We start from the raw sequence: 25,014 nt of genomic DNA, 5'->3' as shown, positions 1-25,014 counted from the left end.
AATGGGTCTTTCTTCTCCTGGCTGTCTACAGCCCATCTTCTAATCTAGAAACATACAAAATTGAGTACTAGATTATCCTGAAGAAAACAAAGCACTGCACCCCTTCCTCCCTTCCCCCAGCCAATCAATCAAACAATCAATCAATAAAACCCAGTTGCCCAGAAATTAAGCACCTTTTCATGGTTTCCATATGACTAAAGGAAAGCCATCAGGCCATGGAGCTAAATTTGAGTCCACCTGACATCTAATATTTGGACAGATTGATTTCCATCTCTACTTTCTGAGTAAGATAGAAAAAGCTACATCATCACTATGTACCGATAATCCCCACAGACAATGCCTAAGGCAGTCCAGGTAACTATAACAGAATACCAGAGACTGGGTGGTTTATTTATCTTTTTAAGATTTTATTTATTATTCGTGAGACACAGAGAGAGAGGCAGAGACATAGGCAGAGGAAGAAGCTGGCTCCCTTTGGAGAGCCTGATGCGGGACTCGATCCCAGGACCCCAGGATCATGACCTGAGCCGAAGGCAGTTGCTCAACCACTGAGCCACCCAGGTGCCCTGGGACTGTAGTTTAAACAACAGTTATGTCTCCCAGTTGGAGGCTGGAAGTCCAAAATCAAGGTGCCAGTGATTCAGTTCCTGGTGAGAGCCTGCTCTTTGGCATGCAGACAGCTGCCTCCCACTGGGTCCTCACAGGGTAGAGAGGGGAGCCATCGTGGGATTCCAACCCTCCAGGCCTCATCTAAACCCAATTACCTCCCAAACGACCCCCCTCTAGATACCATCACATTAGTGGTTAGGGCTTCAATGTATGAATTTGGATGGAACACACGCATTCATTTGATAATAGATGGTGATCTAGAACCAGCTCAGGGAAATGAGACCATAGATTTACGACTGAGTCTGCCAGCTGGGAGGCAGGAGGCTAAGTCAGGAAGTGAGGTGATGACCAGCAGAAAGAGCACCGGCTCAGCACCAGGCACCTCTGTGTTCAGAGCCTGAGTCTGCCCCTTCCTCTTCGCTGGACCTGGAGAAGTCACTTCACCTCTCTGTGCCCATTTCATGTGGCTAAATGCAGTCACAGATGTTAAGCACTTTTTAATGCAACCTGAGAGAACCAGTTCAATAGTTCTTTCTGCTTCTATCCACCCATACACACGCACACACACACATACGCTAGCATAATTATCTCTAAGTAAGAATGCAATTATTATTACTACTACTACTTATATAATATTACTATTTATTTGTTTTTTTAAAAAGATTTTATTTATTTATTTGAGAAAGAGAAAGCATAAGTGGGAGGACGACAGAGGGAGAGGCTGAGCAGGGAGCCTGACGCGGGATTCAATCCCAGGATCCCAAGATCACGACCTGACCAAAGGCAGACACTTAACTGACTGAGCCACTCAGGTGCCCCCAGATTACTATTTCTAACATTTATAGAATGTTTACCTTGAGCCAGGAATTAGGCTAAGTCCCCGTCCCCAAACTCATTCTCTTCCTTCATTATTGCCACAGTTCCAAATGGGATATAATATCTGCATTTTTCAGAGGCATTGTGAGTTCACTGACCAGCTCACGATCACCCAGTTAGTAAAATATAGCCAGGATATCACATGTAACCTGATATTCCTGACAAGTTATCACCTGATTAAGTGATATGGAGAATGGTTTTGTGAGCTTCTCAAAAACAGGATTCTCCATTAGCAAACATAGTAGAAGTCCTCGGTATGGAGGAAACCTTACCACAACCCCACGACCAGTATCAATATTCCCATTTTGTGGGTGAGGACATGGAAGGTTTACGGAGGACATTGGAGAGATCTGAGCTTGAGTTCCTGCACCCACTCATCAGCTACATGAGGTCTCGAAAATTACATGCTTTCTCTTGTGTGATCTTCACAGACAACACAGGGACACTTTTCTGATCTGAGAGGGCTAGTGTGAAGTCACTAGGGCTAAAGACTCGACACCTCTTTTTAGAGTCAGGAACGGGTAGTCTCCCCCTCTCTTCCTAGCATGGCCGAGGAATGGCTCGTGACCCTTCCCCGGCTCACTTAAGCTCCGTCCAAAATCAAATGCAGAGACTCCAGCATGTCACAGAGTTCTGGATCTCAGTCCCTAACTGCCCACCACCACCCACAGTGGACTCTACTGCCCAGCCTGTTCCTGACCCCCAGCATCTCATTTTGTGTTTGGTTTTCTACCTGTGGCTCCATCTCCACGATCCCACCATTCTGTACCACGTCTGTAACCTTGGCCGCCACCACGCTGACTCTTCTTCTGGATGAGCTGCTGTCAGGAATCCTAGGTAAATATCTTGCCACACTCTGATGGCTTTGGACTAGGAACTTTGGTGCGGAAACTTTGAGCATGAATTTCTGAGCATCTCCAAAGATGGATCAGATATGCTCACCCCTCAGGAACTCAGGCACTGACAGAGAAGAGAGACAAATAGAACTTATATTAGAGATAAGGGATGCCTCATAGTGATGATGGGGGAAGGGGACAGTGGGGATATTGAGAGAAACCCTAAATCATGCCTGCAGCACCACAGCCATACTTCCCAAAGAAGACAGGTTGTTAAATGTGTTGAGCTGGGGAAATCCATTAATTAGGACTATGTCTTTGTGTCGTATTTGCATATCATGTGGTATATCTTCTTTCTCAGGTATGATGACCAGGTTGTCAACGGATGGTAAGTGAGAGGATTCTGGTGTTTCTCTTCTCTTACCTACATGGTCATGCAGATTTAGAGAGTCATTTACATTGTTACTTATCTACTTAAAATAAAATAAGTATTTTATTTACTCATTTATTTAGTGTCCTATTGATTTAGGAAAAGCCATTCAGACAGCATCCAGTTCCATTGTGTTTCTCTGAGTTTTTTTTTTTTAATTTTTTATTTATTTATGATAGTCACACAGAGAGAGAGAGGCGCAGAGACGCAGGCAGAGGGAGAAGCAGGCTCCATGCACCCGGAGCCTGATGTGGGATTCGATCCCGGGTCTCCAGGATCGCGCCCTGGGCCAAAGACAGGCGCCAAACCGCTGCGCCACCCAGGGATCCCTTCTCTGAGTTTTAAGGTGATAGAAAGCTTTTATTACCGCATGGCAGAGCTGGAACTCTACCCAGTAGTTATTATGCTGTAGATTAGATTTTTTAAAAGATTTTATTTATTCATTCATGAGAGACACAAAGAGAGAGAGAGAGGCAGAGACACAGGCAGAGGGAGAAGCAGGCTTCATTCAGGGAGCCCGACATGAGACTCGATCCCCAGTCTCCAGGATCACACCCGGGGCTACAGGCGGCGCCAACCACTGCGCCACCGGGGCTGCCCTTATGCTGTAGATTTTTGAAGACATAAAAATAGTAGGTGCACATTGGAAAAGTTAAGAGGACATACCATTAACGTCAGCATCTCCTCCTCATCCCATCCCAGGTATGTCTAGTCTCTGGTGCATTCGTACCAGAACTCTTCACACATACATATGGTTACCCTCAACGTTTTGAGTTAAAAACGTTACGCATTTCAGAATTTGCCTCTTCTTTCAAACACCTGAACAATATTTCACTCACTCTCGTGTAATTGAATGAGTCTCCTCTTCACAGAACTTTTGCTTTCCTCTTATTTTCATTTTGCATCTGCTTCAGTTTGTGTCTATGCTGCTGCGAGCAATGCCACATTCCTGCACTCTTTCCTTTTTCTTGTTTTTCTCGTTGTTTGCATTGACTTACGTTTGAGAGAAACTCCTAACAGGGAAATGGCTGGGTCAAAGGGCATAGGCAATCAAAATTTGGACAGAGGTTTAATACATTGACACTCCCACTAACAGCCAACAAGAATGCTTATTCCCCCACATGTTTGGCAACATGGGGAATTATGGAACTTCTTGATCGTCAGTGATGGGATGGCTGAAAAAACCGGGTCCCCATTTTGTACACCAGAATGAGATCCTGCCATATCCATGTACTACCCACACTACTGCTTATATTTTTCTTTAAATGGACTCAGTTTTTTTTTTTTACCTGCAAATAAACTCAAAAAGGAAACAAGACACCACATGAGTCAGTAGAAAGCCAGTATCTTTTGTTATAAGCAGACACTGTAAAAATAAATATAGTGAAAATAAAATGTTAGTAAATTATAATGCGATACTGGTTTCTACCGAGACTCTCCCTCTGAAGCCTGTTCTCCCCACTTTGGTAGAAAGAGTGTTGGAGAGGGAGTAACAGACAAGCCAACATCATTTTTGAGACTTCTTGTGGGCTCACAGGGGAATTGTAAAGGGAACCACCCCCCACTCTCCCTCTGTGTGGGAGTTAAAAGCTGTATTGGGCTCCCCTGAGATCTCCTTGGCCATCACCGAGGGCTCATGAACCACTTCCCAGGGGATGCATTTGGCCCCAGACGCCCAGGCAGAGTGGGTGTGAGCTGGCCTTCTAGAAGCATATCTGCCTGGAGCTCCAACCTTTACCAGCCGAGTAACCAGGGACAAGTCTATCTTCTTCCCACAAACCAGGGCTAGTGCTTATGATGTTAAGGCAAAATATATGAAAAACTCAGGTGCTAGGGAGCCAGCTAGAGCTGGCCCAACTCTGCCCACCCCATACTCTGTGGGTTCTGAAGTCCAGATCTCTCTTCACCAGTTTTGCCCCTTGAAGAAAACAGCTCTCATTAGTCAACAAGAATGCTTATTCCGCCACATGTTTGGCAACATGGGGGATTATGGAACTTCTTGATCATCAATGACAGGATGGCTGAAAAAAAAAAAAAAAAGGGGTTCCCATTTTGTACACCAGTAAGAGATCCTGCCATATCCATGCAGAACTCTCCTCCATTGGTTCCCACGAGAAATCCGAGAAATTGCTTGTATCTGCAAGTAATGAGATCTGAAGAGGATTAGAGAAGCAATAGAGGTCAGGACCCTGAGTAGATGGCATTCTCCCATTTCAAGGGTTCTATTCTGCTCCTTCTTCTTTCCTTCCTCCCTAACTCCTACTCTAAGGCAATCCACTTCATCCATAAACATCAGCCCCCTGTGGACCAGACCCATCCTCCTTGGAAGGCAGCTGCACTCTAAAAAAAAACTAAAATGTGCTACTTATTCTATACACCAAGTACCTGCTGGAAAGCCAAAGATCAATGTAATAAAGCTATTATTGGGCATGATAACTTAATACCTTCAACCTGAGCCATAGGCTCATGGAGGTGAAGATCATGTGACCACATATACAGATGGGAAAACTGAGGTCCAGAAGGAAGCAGAGCATCAGGGGCAAAGTGGCAACTAACAAAAGTTTCATTAAGCACCTTTAAAAAGCCAATGTGTGTTCAGGGCTCTGCTTGCATTGTTTCTTTAATTCCCTAACAGAGGTAGATGCCATCATAACCCAAAGTGACCCTATTTGCCCAGGACATTCCCAGTTTTAGCATTAAAACTCTCTCTCCTGGGAATCCCTTAGGTCCTGGACAAGCCTCAATGGCTGTTCATCCTGTTATAATTCCATTTTTATGACGAGGACACTGAAGCACAGAGCAGTGGGGTAAGTTGCTGATGGTCCAAAAGCTAGTATGTGTAGAGCCGAGATCTGGACAAGGATCCAAATCTTTCAATGCTGTGTCACTGTTCTTGGGATGAAGTCTGAGGGCTTTGCATCATCTAGCTCCAGATACTCTTGGGTCACGGTCATCTGATACCATTGTGTCCCCATGGAGGGGGTGAGCTCTTAATCCTTCCAAAGCCCCAGGCTCCTTCCCACTCAGGACCATGCCTACCCTGTTCCCTCTGCCTGGGATGCTTTTTTCTTTCCGCTTCCCAACATCCTCACACAATTAACCCTACTCATGTTTCAGGTTTCAGACACAGCGACAAAGCCTCCAAGATGCCCTCCCTGGCATCCCCAAAAGGTCAGCAACCATCAGCACCTTACAGGCTCCCACTGTAGTCTGCAGGTTTATCCAAACACACTCCCCTTGCTCATGCTCAGTAGATGACCTTCATCACTGCTTCTGTGACTAGACTCCCTGAGCAGAAGGACCTTGCCTACTTTGCTATCCAGGTGTCCTCACCCCTTGTACATGTAGATACTCCATTAGGTTTCATGGGAGAAGAAGACTGCATGATGGAGTCTGAGTCTTCTCCTGCCTCATATCCAGTAGTCCTTTTTTTTTTTTTTTAACTTAAAGATTTTACTTATTTATTCATGAGAAACACAGAGAGAGAAAGAGGCAGAGACACAGAGGGAGAAGCAGGCTCCATGCAGGGAACTCGATGTGGGACTTGATCCCGGGACTCCAGGATCACACCCTGTGCTGAAGGCAGACGCTAAACCACTGAGCCACTCAGGTGTCCCTATCCAGTAGTCCTTCTATCTCTGCTCTCTGCTAACTGGTCAGGGACACTTACTTGCTGGTATCTGGACTCCTAGTCTTAATGCCAATTTCTTTCTCTACTCTGCACCTCCATCGGAACCTGGCTGCCTGCACTCTCCCCTCCAGACAGATCAGAAGAAGAAAGTGAGTACTGTGTCCTTGAGATTATATTACTGTGACCCCCTCTGGGCCTTGGAATTTCTTAAAGATTCTGGGAAAGGGTTGGCCCAGACACTCACATTTAGACATTGGCCTGGGGTCAGGAGCACAGTCGATACAGATAGACTCCACCAAAGGATCTAAGCTGTGGTGTGCTGGCAGATGTTTAACAACTGTCTCTGTGAGGGATGGGGTGGGAAAGAGAGCTTCTCTACTTCTCCTCCAAGGCAAAGATTTGTCCGTCTTTTAAACCCACAGCCTAGAAAAAGGTCTGGGAACACAGCTGGACTATACAAATCTATCTATCTATCTTTTTCTTTCTTTCTTTCTTTCTTTCTTTCTTTCTTTCTTTCTTTCTTTCTCTCTTTTTCTTTGTTTCAAGATTTTATTTATTTATTCATGAGAGACACAGAAAGAGAGGCAGAGACATAGGCAGAAGGAGAAGTTGGCTCCCCACCACAAGCCTGATGTAGGACTCAATCCCAGGACCCTGGAATCAAGACCAGAGCCAAAGGCAGATGGTCAACCACTGAGCCATCCAGGTGTCCCTACACAAATGTTTCTTAAAGGAAATGAATGTTCTCTACTACTAGGAGAACATAGTAATGTACTGCTAATGCATGGTATTTTTGTTAATTGGAAGGAGTCGAAGAGAAATAATATTGGAACATCTACCTCTGTTATATTAGTGAATTTTTACAACACTATGAGCCAGATGGAGCCCAAGTTAGAAGTCATGGTTCCCTAACTGGCTGATCATCAAGAAAATGAAAAACAAAACAAAACAAAACAAAACGAAACATGATTTTCTGTGTTCTACCCACAATTTTTGCATGAGAATACCAAGGGGTGGGATCTAGGAATCTGTTCTTCAAAAGGATTTGATTCAGATGGTTTGAGAACCACTGAGCTAGAGCGTGAGTTGGCAAACTACAGCTTGGCCCACTTCCTTTTTTTTTTTTTTTTTTTTTTAAGTAAGGTTTTATTACACCTAATCACACACATTCATTTATGCATCCTCTATGGCTGGTTTCTTGCTGCCAGGGCAATTGAGTAGTCACGACTATGACTGCTGACCTGCAAAGCCTAAAATAGCTACTATCTGGCCCTTTATAGAGATATTTGTTGGGACACCTAGGTGGCTCAGTCGGTTTAGTGTCCGACTCTTGATCTCAGCTCAGGTCTTGATCTCAAGGTTGTGAGTTTAAGCCTTGCGCTGGGCTCCACAGTGGGTGTGAAGCCTACTTTTAAAAAAAGATAGAAGGTGATGTTTGTTGACCTCTGAACCAGAGCAATGCCTCTCAGGATCTTTGTTTAGAATTAAGATCCCAGCTTTGCACAGTGACAGTATTGTAGCCAATGAGGTTTATCCAAGGCAATAATTAAAATTAAGATCCATCTCAAATCTACCTAAAGAGTCAAAGCATCTGGGGTGGAGCATCACATAACCAGATTGTTTAAGTGGGGTCCATCATAATTTATGGGGGTGAAGTGAACTAATAAAGAAGTGGTGCTTTCCCCTCCATCTTCATTCTTTTTTTTTTTCCATCTTCATTCTTTTTTTTTTTTTTTTTTTAATTTTTATTTATGATAGTCACAGAGAGAGAGAGAGAGAGAGAGAGAGAGGCAGAGACATAGGCAGAGGGAGAAGCAGGCTCCATGCACCGGGAGCCCGATGTGGGATTCGATCCTGGGTCTCCAGGATCACGCCCTGGGCCAAAGGCAGGCGCTAAACCGCTGCGCCACCCAGGGATCCCCTCCATCTTCATTCTTAAGTCCCACTTCTACTCTCCCCTTGAGAAGGAGAGGCAGTGATTCACTGGTACCCATCTGCTTTGCGTCATTGTGTGGCTCTTCTAAACACCCTCAGTGACTGTATGAATCTTCTTTCACTTATAAAGCAAGGTAATGATGTCCATGCTATTTTAGGGTAGCTTCCCTATGACTATGAGGTAGATAAATATTTATCTAAAATTTAAAATAATTTTTTTTTAAAAAGTGCACAAGAAAACTGGTGAAAACCAAGTACATTCTATTGTCTGGGTACTGGTATGGTGCCAATGTCCATTTACTGGTTTTGATAATATACTATGGTTTTTTAAGATGTTGCCATTGGGAAAAGCTAAATGACAGTTACATGTGACCCCTTTGTACTATTTTTGCAATATTTTACGAGTTTATAATTAATACACAATAAAAAATTGAAGTTTTAAAATTATTTAATGAAGGAATAATGGAGTGTCCTTGGAGCAGTGTTAATGTTATTTTACTCTCTTGCCTACTCTTTTCCATACTGAATCCCTGACCTCTGGTTCCACTGTACCCTCCAGTGAAAAGTAAGTTATTTCTCCTTTTCTAGGGGTAACTGGGATGTGTTTGGGTGTTATGAAGTATATAGGAAGCAAGAAGGGGAAGGGCGTCTTTGAATTGTCCAATTCAGGGCCCAGGTTGAGAGAGACCCTCTGAGATCTCATTATACTGCCCACTGACCCCACCTCTGAAGGAGGCTCAGGATGAGCTGTAGGAGTCCACATGCCCCTTGAGGCTGTGGGGAAAATTGAGAGAGGGTGTCTGAGACTCAGGTGGGTCCGAGGCTGCAGGTATGACTGGGTATGTGAGCACATACACATCCAAGGTTCCCAGATTTTATCAGATTCTGAAAAGCCAAAGACCACTGCCCCAGAATTCAAGGATGTATTTTTTTTGGGTAAGGTGCAGCCTACTCTTTCCTGACCCTCAGGAGAGAAATGAGATAAAAATGAGTCAAGGGGATCCTTTGTTGATAATCTTTCTAATCTCTGGGGGACAAATCCCTAAGGAAAATGGGTACCTAGAGATTCTGACAGCCTGGATAAATGTCTCCAAAGGGGACAAGTATAGTAGAAGTAACCCGCCCTGGCCTCCAGCACCTCATGAAATCTGGTGGATACCCTCCTTTCCCTCCTATGGGAGGGTCTCTTTTGAGAACCATCAGGTTGGAGTGAGCTAAGAAGGGGCCATTAACACTTTGCTGGTCCTCTCCTCTCTGTTTTTGTTGATGCCCAACGACCTGCCTGTACTGGATGTTCTCCTCCTTGCTGCTCACATCTCAACAGTATTGAAAAGTAAGATTCTTATTTCATGTTGCCCCCCACCCCTACCCCTGCTTTGTTCCCTTTCTTATCTCTGCTAAGGGGTCCACTCCCAGCCATGGATCATCTCTCAGAGAACTTTTTTTAAAACCCAGGGACTTGGGGGGTGGGGGTGAATGGATGACAGGCACTGAGGGGGGCACTTGACGGGATGAGCACTGGGTGTTATTCTGTATGTTGGCAAAGTGAACACCAATAAAAAATAAATTTATTATTAAAAAAATAATAAATAAATAAAACCCAGGGACTTGAAAAAATAGCTGTACTACTTTGACTTTTAAAAAGGTGGGGTGGTCCTATGGGAAATAAGCCCCCTCCTCAAATCAGGAATATAGGCAATGATATGGCAATGATGGTGATTACAGCTAGCATCCCTTAAGAATTTCTTAAGTGCCAGGCACTGGAAGCAGCACCTCTAAGGTGTCATGCCCGTATTCTCCCACAAGTTCTTCACAAAGTAGACATTATTTGTCCAAAGTCTGTAGGGGTGCTGACAACACTGGGACACTCTACACAAGGAGAAGGATGGATGGCTGCTTCCCAGCCTAACCTTGCTCCCATACAAGTTCCTCAAGCCATTCAATTTCCCCTCCAACCCAGACAACAAGGATTTTTTTTTTTTTAAGATTTGATTTATTCATTCATGAGAGACACAGAGAGAAAGAGGCAGAGACACAGGCAGAGGGAGAAGCAGGCTCCATGCAGGGAGCCCGACATGGGACTCAATCCCGGGACTCCAAGATCACGCCCTAGGCTGCAGGTGGCTCTAAACCGCTGAGCCACCCGGGCTGCCCACAACAAGGATTTTGATGGTCTCCCCAGTTCACTGTCAAGTCCTACCACACCGCACCTGGGCTCTGCTCTCATGTGCTCCCAGTCTCCCCACCTTCTAATCTGATTTGTTTCCTCCTTATGGTCTCATCTTTCATGACCCTTTGGACTCAACACTCTGGACTTTGTCTGCGCCCATCATCTTGCTTCCTCAACCACCCTTTTTTCTGGATGGGCAACATCAGAAATCCTAGGTAAGAATCTCACTCTGGGCATGCCCTGGGATTTTAGTGGGAAGCTTGTCTGGCAAGAATATTTTTCAATAATCAGTATGGGCAGGGACCATGCAGGGTAGTAGAAACCCCAAAGATGAATCTGCCATGCTTCTGCATGTACTATGTAAACTTATAGTCTGGTGCAGGAGATGGATGGTTATAATGCAATATAGATCACGGTCCTGAGGGAGGTGCCAATGAAAAAAGGTGCCTGGAATCTAGCAGGGTTTCTCAGAGGAGAGGTAACTTATGGTGAGCTTGTCAAACTCATGGACCCAAGAGCAATTTCCATGCTGCCTTTTGTAATTCTGTTTGTGCATTGTCTTCTTTAGGTTTGCTGAGCCTCCAGGTGTTGAGTGGTGAGTAGTGATCGTGCTGTATGGGCCTTTTATTTGTTTTTACTTCTGTGCACAGAAACACAGAGTTGCTTCCTTTCTCGATGTTGGAAGAGTCTTTAGAAATCACTGAACCTCACACTCTCTCTCATCATCATCACAAACAGCATAAGTGGCTGATCAATACTAACTAGCTCCTCTGTGCTAAGTCCAGTTCTAGGTGTCAGGGAAGAGTAGGGAACCAGGCAGAAAGAAATTGGTGCCTGTGTGAACTTGCATTCAAGTGAGAGGAGAAAAAAGACAAAATAAGTAAAGAAGTAGATTAAGTGTCTGTTGGGTGTGGATGGGTCCTGTGAACACAGTGGAGAAAGAGAGATGGAAAGACAGTGTGGGAGCAGTTGACAGGTTTTTAGTGGGCGGTGAGGGAAAGTAACATTTTAGCAAAGACCTGAATGAGGTGAGGGAGCCAGTTGATTGCACAGCTGGGCCAAGGGTGCCAATGCCACCAAGCAGGAGAGTGCCTGGGGACCAAGGGGCAGCAAGGCCACCGCATCCCCTCCACTTCACATCAGAGGCCCCCAGAGGCCCTGCCTCCACCCCTTCCCTGCTTCCTTAGTGATTTCCTCTCCTCCTCCTTCTCCATGTTCATCTTTAGAAGAAACAAGTGGTTGCAGGGAAGAAGGTAAGTCATGGATCTGCACGTTTTCCTGCCTAAAGGACAGCGAACTCCTTCAGCCCGGTTTATGAAAAAGCTGCCAGAAGAGGAGAAGCCTCCAGGTAATCATGGGCAGAGCTTTAATACCCGGGAAGGTGTCCTTGTGAAGGGCATCCAGAGTCCTCAAGCTACCCTGTTCCTTCGTGCTGCCCATTGGTGCCAAGGAAACCCAATACACTGAGGTAAATGAGGGACACATTCCTGTTACCCCTGGAAATTACACATCAATCCCAAGAGTCAGAGCCAAAAGCCAAGAGAGGAAACCAGGCAATAAAAGTGAGCCTCCAGGTGGCACAGATAGTGGCCATAAGCACTTTAAAAAGCTTATGTTTATTAAGTTCACAAAAATAGATGGAGAATTTCACTGGAGAATTATAATTTGTTAGAAAAAATAGTCAAATGGCAAGTCCAGATTTGAAAATATGTAACTGAAATGAAGAATTTGATGGTTGGGCTTAACAGCAGAAAACAAGATTAGTGAGCTAGAAAACAGGTCAAGAGGAATTACTCAAAGTGAAGTGCAGTGGATAAAAGAATAGAAAAAGCACAGAAAGCATACTGGTAAAAATAACCATCAAGCAACAGATTTTTAAATTTCTGAGGAGCGCCTGCCTGGCTCAGTCAGTCAGAAGAACATGCAACTCTTGATCTCGGGATCATGAGTTCAAGTCCCATGTAGAGGTTAGAGATTACTTAAAAAAATAAAATCTTTTAAAAAAATTTATTTATTTATTCATCACACACACACACACACACACACAGGCAGAGGCAGAGATAAAGGCAGAGGGAGAAGCAGGCTCCTCGCAGGAGCCTAATGTGGGACTCAATCCCAGATCCCAGGATCAAGACCTGAGCCAAAGGCAGCTGCCCAACCGCTGAGCCACCCAGGTGTCCCAAAAAAATTTTTTTTAATTTTATTTATTTATTCATGAGAGACACACACAGAGAGGTAGAGATATAGGCAGGGGGAGAAGCAGGCTCCCCGTGGGGAGCCCGATGCAGGACTCCATCCCAGGACTCTAGAATCATGACCTGAGCCAAAGGCAGATATGCATCCACTGAGCCACCCAGATATCTTCAAAAAATAAAATATATTTTTTAAAAAGTTCTGAGAACCCCAAGGGAGTGAGTATAAAGAAAACCACTTCTAGGGATCCCTGGGTGGCGAAGTGGTTCGGCGCCTGCCTTTGGCCCAGGGCGCGATCCTGGATACCCGGGATCGAATCCCACGTCGGGCTCCCGGTGCATGGAGCCTGCTTCTCCCTCTGCCTGTGTCCTTGCCCCTCTCTCTCTCTCTCTCTCTGTGACTATCATAAATAAATAAATAAATAAAAATTAAAAAAAAAACACTTCTAGGAACATCATCACAGAACAGTTTATTTTTTTTTTATTTTTTTATTTTTTTAAAGATTTTATTTATTTATTCATGATAGTCACAGAGAGAGAGAGAGGCAGAGACACAGGCAGAGGGAGAAGCAGGCTCCATGCACCGGGAGCCCGACGTGGGATTCGATCCCGGGTCTCCAGGATCGCGCCCTGGGCCAAAGGCAGGCGCCAAACCGCTGCGCCACCCAGGGATCCCACAGAACAGTTTAAAACCACAGACAAAGAGAATATTTTTGAACCACCCTCCTATAAGAGATCTGTAAGAGAGAGACAGAAAATTTGAAAGAAAAATAGGGAGAATTCTATCATAATAAGTATATCCCTGAGCTGCTAACCTAAAGGAAGCCAGCATAACTATTCTGACACCAGACATTGCAGGTTCTGAGTCAAGAAGTATTTCTAGAGATGAAGAGGAGCATTGAAATCGATAAAAGGATTAATCCACCAGGAAAATATGTCAGTTCTCAACCTATTTTCACCCAGTGGCTGGTTTTTACATAAAACAAAAACAGGCCAAACTACAAGAAGAAATAGATGTATCCATGATCATAATGGAGAACTTTAACACCTCGCTCAATAGATGGTGGAATAGGTAGATAAAACAATATCAAAGGTCTAAAGAAAAAAAAGGTCTAAAGAGCAACAAACAAATGTGACATAATTGATGCAGAAAGAACTCTGAACCTGACACTGAGGGAATGCACAGCCTTTTATTTATTTTTATTTATTATTATTATTTTTTTATGCACAGCCTTTTAAAGTGAACATGGGATTGTTTTTTTTTTTTTTTTCTTACCAAAACTGGCTGCATTTTGGTTCATAAAACAAGCCTTGGTCAACTTCGGATTGAAGTCATTTAGAGTATGCTCTGTAAGTGCAGTGGAGTTAGGCTGTAAATCAATGAAGTATTAGGAAATCTAAACTTATAAATTAATAAGTAAATAACCCATTGGCCAAAGGAGAAATCACAAAATAATCAGAATTTTGAATTTAATGACAGTAAGGATATTGCTATCAACACTTGGAGGGTACAGCCAAAGCTTTTTATTTTTTTGAAGATTCATTTATTTGTTTTAGGGGGAGGGAAGGGGCAGAGGGAGATGGAGAAAGAAAATATCAAGCAGACTCCCAGCTGAGCGTGGAGCTGGACACAGCCCCAAGACCCTGAGATCATAGCCTCAGCCCAAATCGAGGTGTCCCAAAGCTTTTATTTTAAAGATTTTATTTATTTGTAGGAGAGGGAAAGAGAAAGCGCGTGGATGAGTGAGAGGAGGGGCAAAGAGAGAAACAGAGGGACAAGTAGACTACCCGCTGAGCACAGAGCCCAGCTCCACATGGGGCTGGACGCAGGCTGGATATTGGGCTCAATCCCCGGACCCTGAGATCATGACCTGAGCTGAAGGCAGATGCTTAACCAACTGAGCTGCCCAGGTGCTCTGCCAAAGCTTTTTAGAGAGAAATTTATCATCTTAAATGTGGACATTAAGAGAAAGGAGGGAAGAAAGGTGAAAATGCAGGAAACCAATGGTTTGACTACCTAGCTAAAGGATTTTGAAAACGAGAAACAGATTAAACCCAAGGAGGAGGAAGGAAATGATAAAAAGCCTGTGAAAAAAAAATATGATAGAAATCAACAGTGCTAATAGCTAGTCTTTTGGAAAAAAACTAATACAAATGTATTTCTCTAGCACTGCTGATAAGAAACCAAAAAAACACAGGAGAAACAAATCACCAAAATCAGGAGGGAGGGGATGCTGCAGGTATTAAAAGAACGATAAAGAGGATAGTTTGAAACACCTTATGCCGATAAAATGGCAAGTGTAGACAAAATGGACAAAATCCTAAGAAAACTCAAATGACCAAAAGTAAAACAAAAGAAGGTGAAATATCTGAATAATCCTTTATCAAAGACATTTAATCTTTAATCAAGGAAATTTATTTTTTTAATAATTTTTTTAGACTTTATTTGACAGAGGGAGCGTGACTTCACACACAAGCAGGGGGAGCAGTAGGCAGAGGGAGAAGCAGACTCCTCACTGAGCAGAGAGCCCAACGTAGGGCTTGATCCTAGGACCCTGAGATCGTGATCTGAGCCAAAGGCAGATGATTAATCGACTGAACCACCCAGACACCCCTAATCTAAGAAATTTAACCAAACAGACTTCCCACAAAAACACACAGGGACACCTGGGTAGCTCAGTGGTTAAGCATCTGCCTTTAGCTCAGGTCGAGATCCCAGGGTCCTGGGATCGAATTCTGCATCAGGCTCCCCGCAGGGAGCCTGCTTCTCCCTCTGCCTCTGTCTCTGCCTCTCTCTCTGTGTCTCTCATGAATAAATAAATAAAATCTTTAAAAACAAGCAAACAAACAAACATACTCCCAGGGTGGATGCCTTTAATGGTAAACTCATCCAAACACTTAAAGAGGAAATCACTGATCTTCTATAAAATCTTCCATAAAATTAAAAACAGGCATCTTCCAACTTAGTTTGAGGCCAGGATAACCTTGAAAGATTTGACAGACACCCTTTAAGAAAGGAGAATTTCAGGTTAATCTTCCCCACAAACATAGATGGCAAAATCCTAGATTCAATATTAGCAAATTCAATTTGGCAAGGTTCTTTAACAAACAAGCAAAAACCATGACCAAATTGAGTTGATGCCAACAATGCAAAGGTGATATATGGAATCCTACCCTATTAACATAAAGAGGGGAAAAATCATTATCATCTCAACAGATACAGAAAAAATATAATAAAATCCCACGTCATTCATAGTTACAAAATAAAATCTCAGCACACCAGGAATGGAGGGAGCATCTTCATAGGACAAGGAGGAGCTCCCAAAAATGTAACGGGAATAGCCAGTTTAATGTTAAAATATTGGAAGCAGGCACCTGGGTGGCTCAGTTGGTGAAGTGTCTGTCTTTGGCTCAAGTCGTGATCCCGGACTCCTGGGATCTAGTCCCACATCTGGCTCCCTGCTCAGCAGGAGTCTGCTTCTCCCTCTCCCCTTGCTCATGCTCTCTCTCTTTCTCTCAAATAAATAAATAAACAAAATCTTTAAAAAATAAAAAAGAAATATTGGAAGCTTTTCCCACCTGGAGCTTGCAAATGGTTCTTGCAGTTAGCATTTCCATTGTACATTACACTGGATGGTCCATCCTGTGCAAGTCCTTCCCAGATGAGAGATATGAACTAAAAGTCACAAAGACTGCAAAGAAAGAAAGCAAACTCATCTTACACAGACATGACTGCACACACATGCAATCGTAACATGGTTATCATAAGAATTTGAGGTTTTCTGCATATTTTGCTAAAATATTTAGAATGAAAAAAGCAGGAAAGAATGTTGGGGGAGGTGAGAAGGACATTTGTACACCACGTTAGGTCAGAAGCAGGGAGGTGACAGGGTCCAATCTGGGTGTGAGGAAGATCCTCCTGGCACACCCTCCTGGCTGATGGCTTCAGGGACAGAAGTGTGGAGCAGGAGGCCAACTGGCAAGGCTGGTGCCTGGGGGTGGAGAGGAGGGAGGGGGAACCTACAGCTGTAGGCCAAAAATTGCAGGGGCAAGCGGAAATGGGGTGTGAGGTTCAAGAAGGGCATGGGTTTCCAGGCAGGAAGGGCATGCCTTCAGCATGCATTCTTTCCACCGGGTTCTCCCAGAGAAGCTTTCCCCAGCCACCACCCCCAAGAAACCACCAAGCAAGCGGACCAGATGGAACATGTTGAAATGCACCTACATGATGGTCACCTTCTTGTTCGTGTCCTACAACAAAGGAGACTGGGTAAGAAGGAGCTTCTCATCTAAGGGGGGATGGGGAGGGAGGGGGATGGGCAGAGAGAGAAGAAGGTACAGAGAAGGAAGGGAGTGAGGGGTAGGAGAGAAGACCTCTCTCAGTAAATTGAACGCCCCTCCCTCCTTCCCTCACTCCCTCCCTGTCTCCACCGCCCCCCTCCTCCCTGCCTCCATCCTCAGGCTTGGCTACAAGCCACTCCCTTCTATACTAACACAGCCCCAGAGAGTACTATGAAATACTATCATTCATTGATTCATTCATTCATTCATTCATTCTCTTTGTCTCTGACTCTGCCTCTCTCTCTCTCTCCACATAAGGTAGGTTCTTAAGGACCAAGTAATTTGCTAAACAGTAAAAAGAGGTATAGGGGTATCCGTAAGGGGCCAGAGGCATGGAATAATGACTACTGGGAAGAAATGGCCAGTAGTCATTCATTTCATCCATACATTCAAATATTTATATATGCAGCAGGTCCCTCACTGGATGCTGGGGAGCATAAGACCCACAAGGTCCCTGGACCCACAGAGCTCACATGATAGGAGGACAGGCATGAAATGAGTGATGAGCTCCAGAAAAGGAAGCAAATCAGGGGACCTCTCACAGCATGTAGGGGAGTAGGCTGCTTTACCTGAGAAAGCAGGATGAGGTTGTAGATGCAGCCTGCCTTGAGGATTTTAGGGATAGCTGTTGTGAGTGAAGGGAAAATACAATGCAAAGACCCTGAGGCCAAAATGCATGGTTGTGCCTTTGAGGAACCAAAGGAAAATCTGCACGAGTTGAGAGGGGCAGAGGGATCTGTGTCCAGATCACAAAGCGGCCTCCTAGATCATGGCAAGAAGGAAGGTGGAGAGCCATTTGCAAGCTCTGATTTGAAGTCAAAAAGGTCACTCTGGATGTTGTGTGTGGACAGTAACATGGCATCAGGGCAAGAGTGAGAGCAGAGAAACAGAGAAGGCCTGGGTGATCCCAGCAGGATACATGGTTATGGTAGTGGGCGTGAGGAGGACCTTTTGTAGAGGTCCTTGTAGAGCAGTTTTACAAGGAAAAATGCTAGTGGGTTGGGTGTGATGGGTGAGGAAGATGGGACCAACAAGATGAGCTTTGGGCTTGGACTTGGGTCCTTGGTTAGACCAGTGGTTCTCCAATGGGAGGGTGACCTTGCCACCAGAGGATGCAGCAGCATCTGGTGATACTGTTGGTTGTCACGCCTGGGGATCCAGGAGATGCTACTGGCCTTTAGTGGGTGGAGGGCCAGGGATGCTAAACATCCTACATGGCATAGGACAGCCCCCACAACAAACAGTGATCTGGGTCAAAATGTCAGTAGGGATGAGCTTGAGGAACCCCACTTCTGGGGATGGGGAGAATCTAGGTGGAAGATGGGACAGAACATGGGTCACAACAAGAGCAAAGGAGAAGAGAGAGCAGGGAAGAGGACAGAAGGGAGGGAAGGAACGTGACCTGCCTCACCCCTACTGTGTCTTTCTCTGTTTCCGGTTCACTTCTTGGTCAATCCCCCAAGTGTTACTGCCACCACTGTAACACAGAAATGGACATCAGGTATGTCATGGCCGGGAAGGGCATTGTGTCCACTGCTGGGCTGGGAGGGCTTGCTCCTGGTTGCCTCAAGTTTGAGAAGGGAACCCCTGGTGGGTTAGAAAACTCCAATTGTAGAATTCCAGAGTTTTATGAAAAGTCCTGAGTTCATTGATTGTCCTGAACCTCAAGCCGATGCTTGACGTGGCCAGTAAAGAGCACACAGGTAGCGGGCCTTGGAGAGCTGGGGGAACTCAGTTATGAATCTGCTCAATGAATTTTATGTTGGATTTGTTTACCTTGTGGCAAAACAGACCTAACATAAAATCTACCAAGAGTTAACATTTAGTTAATTCACAATGTTGCACAACCTTCACCACTGTGGAGCTACAAAACGTTTTCATCAACCACTAGTGAGCTCTCCGTGTCTCTGTGGATTTGCCTCCTCTGGACACGTGCTGGAAATGGAATCACACACCACGTGGCCTTTGTGTCAGGCTTCACTCACCCGAGCACCGGGATTTCAAGGTCTTCCAGGCAGTAGCAGGGGTCAGTGCTTTGTTCTTTCTTATGGCTGAGTAGCATTTCCAGGGATGAACAGAGCACATTTTGTTTATCCACCCAACAGCTGAAGGACATTTGAGTTGTTTTCACCTTTTGACTATTGTGACTGGTGCTTCTACCAACATCTGTGTACACTTTTTTGTTGCAACACTTGTTTTCAGTTTTTTCGGGAATATACCAAGTGGCAGAAATGCTGGGTCACGGGGTAATTCTGTTTAACTTATGAAGGAACTACTGCTGGATGGATCCTTGATCAGTTAAAACGGTTAAATAGTGAATTTTATGTGATGCAGATTTTACATGATTTTAAAAACTACAAAAAGTGGGGGAGGCTAGAGTTACCCTTAGGCTGTAGCTTGCGGCCCCCTGCTCTATATTGTGAGACCCTCTGGAGCAAGTAGTCGAACTGATCCATCCCAGGAACTCCAGGACACAGGGCAGACCTTATGTATCTACTCCTTGCTCCAACCCTGCATGGCTCCAGTGTGCCAGGCTGGGGGTACAGTGGAGCACGGGGTGCAGCGGGGCTGGGGGTGGGAGAAGCAGGGGAGGTCCCGGTGGTCACTGAGTGTGCTCTCTAGCAGGAGGGTAACTGGCAAGCAGCGGAGGAGCCTGGAAGGCCTGGTGGTGGGAGGACATATGTAACTAGAGGGGCAGCCCTCTCCCAACTGGTGGCTGCAAGAACCCCTGGGAGGGGAAAGTACCTACTAGGGGTGACAGGGAGGGACCCCCCATCTCCTTGGGCCGGGGGATGTGCATTCTACGTGATGGAACAGCCCAGTGAGTAGGACGCGTAGGACCCAAAGCCAGGCGCACCCGCATTTCTCTGCTCTTTCATCCCTTCCTTAGGACGGACCCCTGCTGCTCCTTCTAGCAGACCCTGCTCATCTCAGCTCAGCAGTCGCCAGTCCCTCATCTGCCAGGTAGTCTGGCCTCCTCCGGGTCCCAAGAAGCTGGTCTGATCCAGATGACCAGTGTGGAGGGTAACAACATGGGTCCTCTGAGGATGACACTGCGGGAACGTGTCCCTGGGTCTGAGGGTCCGGACAGACCCAGGGGTGTGAGCATCTGCAGGGGTCTCCCCACAACTGCTCTCCATGGCCTTTCTCAACCTCCCCCCATTGTTTCTCTAATTAAACCTACACTAGTTGAAGCAGCTGAGGGCTCAGTTCTTCCATTCATGGGGGGGCAAGGGTGCCAAGAATCATAAATGCCACTTAATTCTAGCGACAACCCTGTAAGGAGCTTCTGTTATGCTGCCCACTTTGTAGGTGAAGAAACTACAGCCTAGAGAGATTGACAGTTTGCCCAAGGTCACACAAATGACAGTGCTGAGGTTTGACTCATTCCAAAGTCTGTTTTGTGTGTGTACAAAGATTCAGGTCTCCTGGGACACCTGGGTAGCTCAGTGGTTCAGCATCTGCCTTTGGCTCAGGTCCTGATCCTGGGGTCCTGGGATCGCATCAGACTCCCTGCAGGGAGCCCGCTTCTCTCTCTGCTTATGTCTGCCTCTTTCTGTGTGTCTCTCATGAATAAATAAATGAAATCTTAAAAATTAAGTCAGCTCCTACTCATAACCCAAGCAAAGTCATGAGCAAGCATGGAAGGACATTTTACAGAACACCTGGCTAGTACCCTTCAAAACTATCGAGATCATGGAAACAAGGAAAGTCTGAGAAATCAGTTAGCTGGGGAGACAGGGCAACTCCTTGCAACATGGCTCCTGCTGGACTCCCGGAATAGAAAAGGACTCCGGATGAGTGGGACAACGTGAATGGCCTGGAGTCCAGTTAATAGCATTGTTCCAACTTGAAGGATTTGTCACAGATGTGCTGAGGTCATAAGAGGTTAACAGTAGGGGAAGCTGGAAGAGGCAGGTGGGCACTCTCCACCTGCAACTTTTCTCCAAACATAAAATTATCGCCTATTTAAAAAGTTCAGAATTAAAACATCCAATTTTTCGGTGGCACTTCCTTGGATGAGCACCTGCCATAACCTCATCCACATCCCCCTCGCTCCTCCCACAAGCCAACCTCACACCTTCCACCCCCTGCTCCGGCGCCTGCTGCCTTCTCGTCCGGCTCGGAGAGTGACGTCACCACGCAAGAGGCGAATCGCGAGCCCGAGGTGTTACCATAGTGACCGCGGACCCGCTCAGCGACGCCCACAGTGAGGACCGAGCCCTGCCACAACTGACCGCCAGGTCGGCGAACAGGTCGACCCCTGTGGCAGGACTTGGCGAGTGAGGGGCCAGGGGAAGGAATCAGGAACGCCTGAGTCGGAGACTTTTCTCATTCCCAGGGGCCCTCTCGTTTCTCTGCCCCTCAGAGACTACAACACCCAGAAATCCCTGGACCTCTTAGGCCGTCCGTCTGGCGGTTGCCCTGGAGACAGCGAGACGCCGGAAGACCGACGCATGAGGCGGGACCAGGCTGGAAGGAGGGTTCCGATTGGCAGAGCCGCCGCACCGGCGGCTTTAAACGACCCGTAGGGCGGTGCGCATTGAGTTGGCCCTGCTCCCAACCTCGGTCCGTGGTGCCCGGAGGTCCGTAGGCCTCGGTCATCCGGAGGGGCGCCGGGTCTGCTCAGGCGGGGCGCTCCCGGCCTGGCTCCTGAGGCCGGAAGTCCGGGCTCGGAAGAAGAGCCTCGGGAGGTGAGTGCGAGCCGCGTTTCCCACACCCCGATTTCCCTTGGGATTCCAAAGCTTCTGGTCACGATCCGCGTGTGATGTCATGGTTCCCCACGGCGAGGAGAGGACAAAGTTGAAGAGGTCGTGGATTCTGACCCGCGCGCCCTCCCATCTAGCCGTTCCCCCCACCCCCCACGCGGGAAGTTTGGCCCCAAACTGTTTCATCCTCTGTGGGCCTCAGTTTCCCCTGTTGTGACATGACCTTTGGAGCCTCTCTACCCCTTACTAGCTCCAACCCCGGAGGAGGTGCGCACTCTGTGCCTCAGTTTCCCCATCTGAATTAGGGATGATGATAGAATTTGAGTTTCTAATGAACCTTTAGACGGTGCCCCGCTCACAGTGACCCCTTAATGTTAGTGTCTGATTGTCATCATCATCATCATCATCTTTTGTTCAGGAATTTGGACAAGTTCTATTCCTCACCCAGGAGACTCAGTATGTTGACCTGAGAAGTGAATGCGGTGGGTTATGAGCGCTAATCTTGCCTCTCAGCACACAACCCATGAGTGTGCTCCCTGAGGGATGCTCTAGGGTTTGGTGGTGAGACGCTGGAATTCCAGAGACCTGCCCTTGTCACGTCCACTGCTCATTGGCCCTGGTCAGTTCTTGTCCTCGATGAGCTCTGAGTTTCCTCCAGTGGAACCTGCCGGGATGGACCTGCAGTTCTAGCTTCTTGTCCAGGCACTACTCTACCTTTGCTGGACCAGCTGTCTGGCAAGACTGCATCATCTGTAGGATAACCAGGGCACCGGTGCTTGGTTGACTTGGAGGTCACTTTCTTTTTTTTTTTTTTTTTTTTATTTATGATAGTCACACAGAGAGAGAGAGAGAGGCAGAGACACAGGCAGAGGGAGAAGCAGGCTCCATGCACCGGGAGCCCGACGTGGGATTCGATCCCGGGTCTCCAGTATCGCGCCCTGGGCCAAAGGCAGGCGCCAAACCGCTGCGCCACCCAGGGATCCCTGGAGGTCACTTTCATTGCAGTCAGAAGATGTGGTGCTCCTGCCTTCACCCCACCTTACCCTCCCTGTAGTATCAAGCATCTTTTTCTTCTTAGTCTCAGATATGCCTTCATTGCTTATTAGTATTAGGTTTTTTAAAGGTATCTAGCGAAATTGGGCCAACCCATGTTTCCCTCACCTTGTCTCTGAAATCAGGGTGTAACCTCATGATCCCTGGAGGGGTAAAGCCTGGCAACTCTGAATCCTGTGGTCAGGAAGTTGGTGGGTTTTTTTGTTTGTTTTCGTTTTCAGGCTTTCGTTTTTCAGTGAAGGAGTAAGTTTATCTGTAGCAGTTCTCATGCTTACCAATCCCTTTATTTCAGGTGGTATCTTTTTTTTTTCACAGTAGTCACTGTTAGGACTATCTTTATGGCAAGTGATATGGAATTTCCATCTGGGACAGTGCAATGAAGTTTCATTTTATTTATTTTTAAATTTTTTTTTATTTTTAAAAGATTTTTAAAATTTATTTATTCATGAGACACAGAGAGAGAGGCAGAGACATAAGCAGAGGGAGAAACAAGCTCCCTGTGGGGATCCTGATTTGGTACTGGATCCTAGGACCCCAGGATCATGCCCTGAGCCAAAGGTAGATGCTCAACCACTGAGCCACCCAGGTGTTTCATTTGAAAAATAAGCTTTGTACAGGGTCACCTGGCTAGCTCAGTGGGTGGAGCATGCCACTGTTGATCTCAGGGTTGTGAGTTTGAGCCTCACATTGGGTGTACAGATTACTTAAGAAAAAAATAAAATCCTTAAAAGAGCCGCAAACTTTATAGATTCATTGGTCCTCAATCTTGTTTGTGTATCACAATCACTTGGGAGCTGTCAAAAAATACTACTGCCCACAGCTTCACCTCTGGAGATCAACTCAAATTGTTGTGGTCATAACGCATTATATTCTGAAACTCCTCAGAAGATTCTAATGTGTAGTAGGATCGAGAAACATTGACTAGACCATCTATAAAATCTGCTGTGCTCTAACATTCATGAATGTTTCCATTCCTAAGTCCTAAAGAAGTCTTTGGCCCACTTTGGCATGTGGACTATTTGGGGCTGAATGCTATTGAGACCCTGCAGGCTGAAGAGAAATTTTTGGCCCTCCCCTAACTCTCTAGAAGATTCTACACTGGGGGGTCTTTTCCAGAATTAGAGCTATTACCAGAGAGGTAAGTTTTATCTGAGTGCCTGTCAGACTTCTGAAACCTGTGTTCTCCTTGCCCTGCTCCCCTCTGAAGCCCCAGCCCCCATCACTGCTTAGCTCAGGCTGGCACAGGTGCCTTGTCTTACCTTTCTGTCTAGGACCCTTTCGTGTCTGTGGGGATCCTGTATGTACAAAATTTGATTTTCTCCTGTGAATCTGTCTTGTTGTCAGTTTGATTTGTAGACCAGCCAGAAAACCCTCTGAAGGGTAGAGGAGAATTTTTTCCTCCCAGTTGATAAGTCACCCCTTGTCCCAAACTAAGCTCCTGGGGAAGACTCTCTTTCTCTGCTTCTTCCGGGCTTGTAGAAGCTGTTGTGTCCATTATCACTCCCACCCATTCATATGTTGAATCCCTAGTTGTTAATATCTGGGTGCTCACCGGTGGGGCCTTTGAGAGGCTATTGGGTTTGGCTGAAGTGATGGAGCCCCTGTGATGGATTGGTGTCCTTATAAGGGGATGAAGGGGGCAGCCCAGGTGGCTCAGTGGTTTAGCACTGCTTTGGCCCAGGGCGTGATCTTGGAGACCCGGGATTGAGTTCCACGTCAGGCTCCCTGCATGGAGCCTGCTTCTCTCTCTGCCTGTGTCTCTGCCTCTGTGTGTGTGTGTGTGTTTCTCATGAATGAATAAAACAAAATCTTAAAAAAAAAGGGGGGGGGGGGGATGAAGGGACCAGACCTTTCTCTCTCTCTGATCCATTGCTTAATCTGAATCACATGGCCACCTGGAGGCAGGAATTCCAGTCCATTTTATAGATGAGAGCTAAGCTACCAGGTCTTAGAGTTGTTGGAGGTGGAGCTGGGATAAACTGGTTTGGAGGTAGGCCCCAGAATGGGGACCCTTCCTGCACATCACTCTGCTAAGCTAAGCTGTGGAGGGGGTAGGAACACTTATCTAAGAACTGAACTTCATTTTCCTTTTTGGATACCCCCTGGATGACATGTGCATGTTCAGACTCTTTCAGCTGTATTGACTGATGGGAGGCAGCAGAACAAGGATGTCTGGGGAGGGAACTCCTGCAGATAAGATGGAGGCTGAGGATGGAGGCCACTCAGCCGCTGAGC

The 25,014-nt window shown here is 46.1% G+C and overlaps 1 protein-coding gene and 1 long non-coding RNA gene across 4 annotated transcripts; one reads left to right on the top strand and one right to left on the bottom strand.

Annotated features, from left to right (window-relative positions):
- The first annotated feature begins 1,298 nt into the window (after window positions 1–1,298).
- On the top strand, window positions 1,299–20,214 carry EDDM13 (epididymal protein 13). 3 transcript variants are annotated; one of them, XM_049100395.1, is made up of 8 exons: window positions 1,299–2,322; window positions 2,683–2,709; window positions 5,869–5,922; window positions 6,514–6,531; window positions 11,776–11,835; window positions 16,825–16,946; window positions 18,481–18,518; window positions 19,908–20,214. In XM_049100395.1, exons 1-8 carry the CDS (start codon window positions 2,106–2,108, stop codon window positions 19,930–19,932), a joined length of 561 nt encoding a protein of 186 aa, XP_048956352.1. In that variant the 5' UTR covers window positions 1,299–2,105; the 3' UTR covers window positions 19,933–20,214. The 3 variants fall into 3 exon arrangements, 2 of the variants coding, with proteins under 2 accessions (XP_048956352.1, XP_048956366.1); XM_049100409.1 differs by lacking the exon at window positions 5,869–5,922 and having other exon boundaries at window positions 1,308–2,322; XR_007405533.1 differs by lacking the exons at window positions 1,299–2,322; window positions 2,683–2,709; window positions 5,869–5,922; ... (1 more) ...; window positions 11,776–11,835; window positions 19,908–20,214 and adding exons at window positions 11,049–11,082; window positions 11,714–11,740 and having other exon boundaries at window positions 18,481–18,495.
- Window positions 15,537–21,840, bottom strand: LOC118353836 (uncharacterized). Its single transcript, XR_004813264.2, has 3 exons — window positions 21,583–21,840; window positions 16,259–16,371; window positions 15,537–15,685 (listed from the first exon to the last, which is right to left on the bottom strand). It is a non-coding gene; the product is annotated as an uncharacterized LOC118353836 (long non-coding RNA).
- Window positions 21,841–25,014: the final 3,174 nt, after the last annotated feature.

Source organism: Canis lupus, chromosome 1 (genome assembly GCF_003254725.2).
Source record: "Canis lupus dingo isolate Sandy chromosome 1, ASM325472v2, whole genome shotgun sequence".
Lineage (NCBI taxonomy): Eukaryota > Metazoa > Chordata > Mammalia > Carnivora > Canidae > Canis > Canis lupus.
Note: the sequence above shows the minus strand (reverse complement) of the source record. Positions and strands in the feature narration are given on the sequence as shown.

Coding starts and splice junctions, on each gene's coding strand:
- EDDM13 (XM_049100395.1), top strand. CDS start 2,106: ATGTCACAGAGTTCTGGATCTCAGTCCCTAACTGCCCACCACCACCCA. Junction 2,323..2,682: donor GCTGCTGTCAGGAATCCTAG/GTAAATATCTTG, acceptor CTTCTTTCTCAG/GTATGATGACCAGGTTGTCA. Junction 11,836..16,824: donor AGAAGAGGAGAAGCCTCCAG/GTAATCATGGGC, acceptor GGGTTCTCCCAG/AGAAGCTTTCCCCAGCCACC.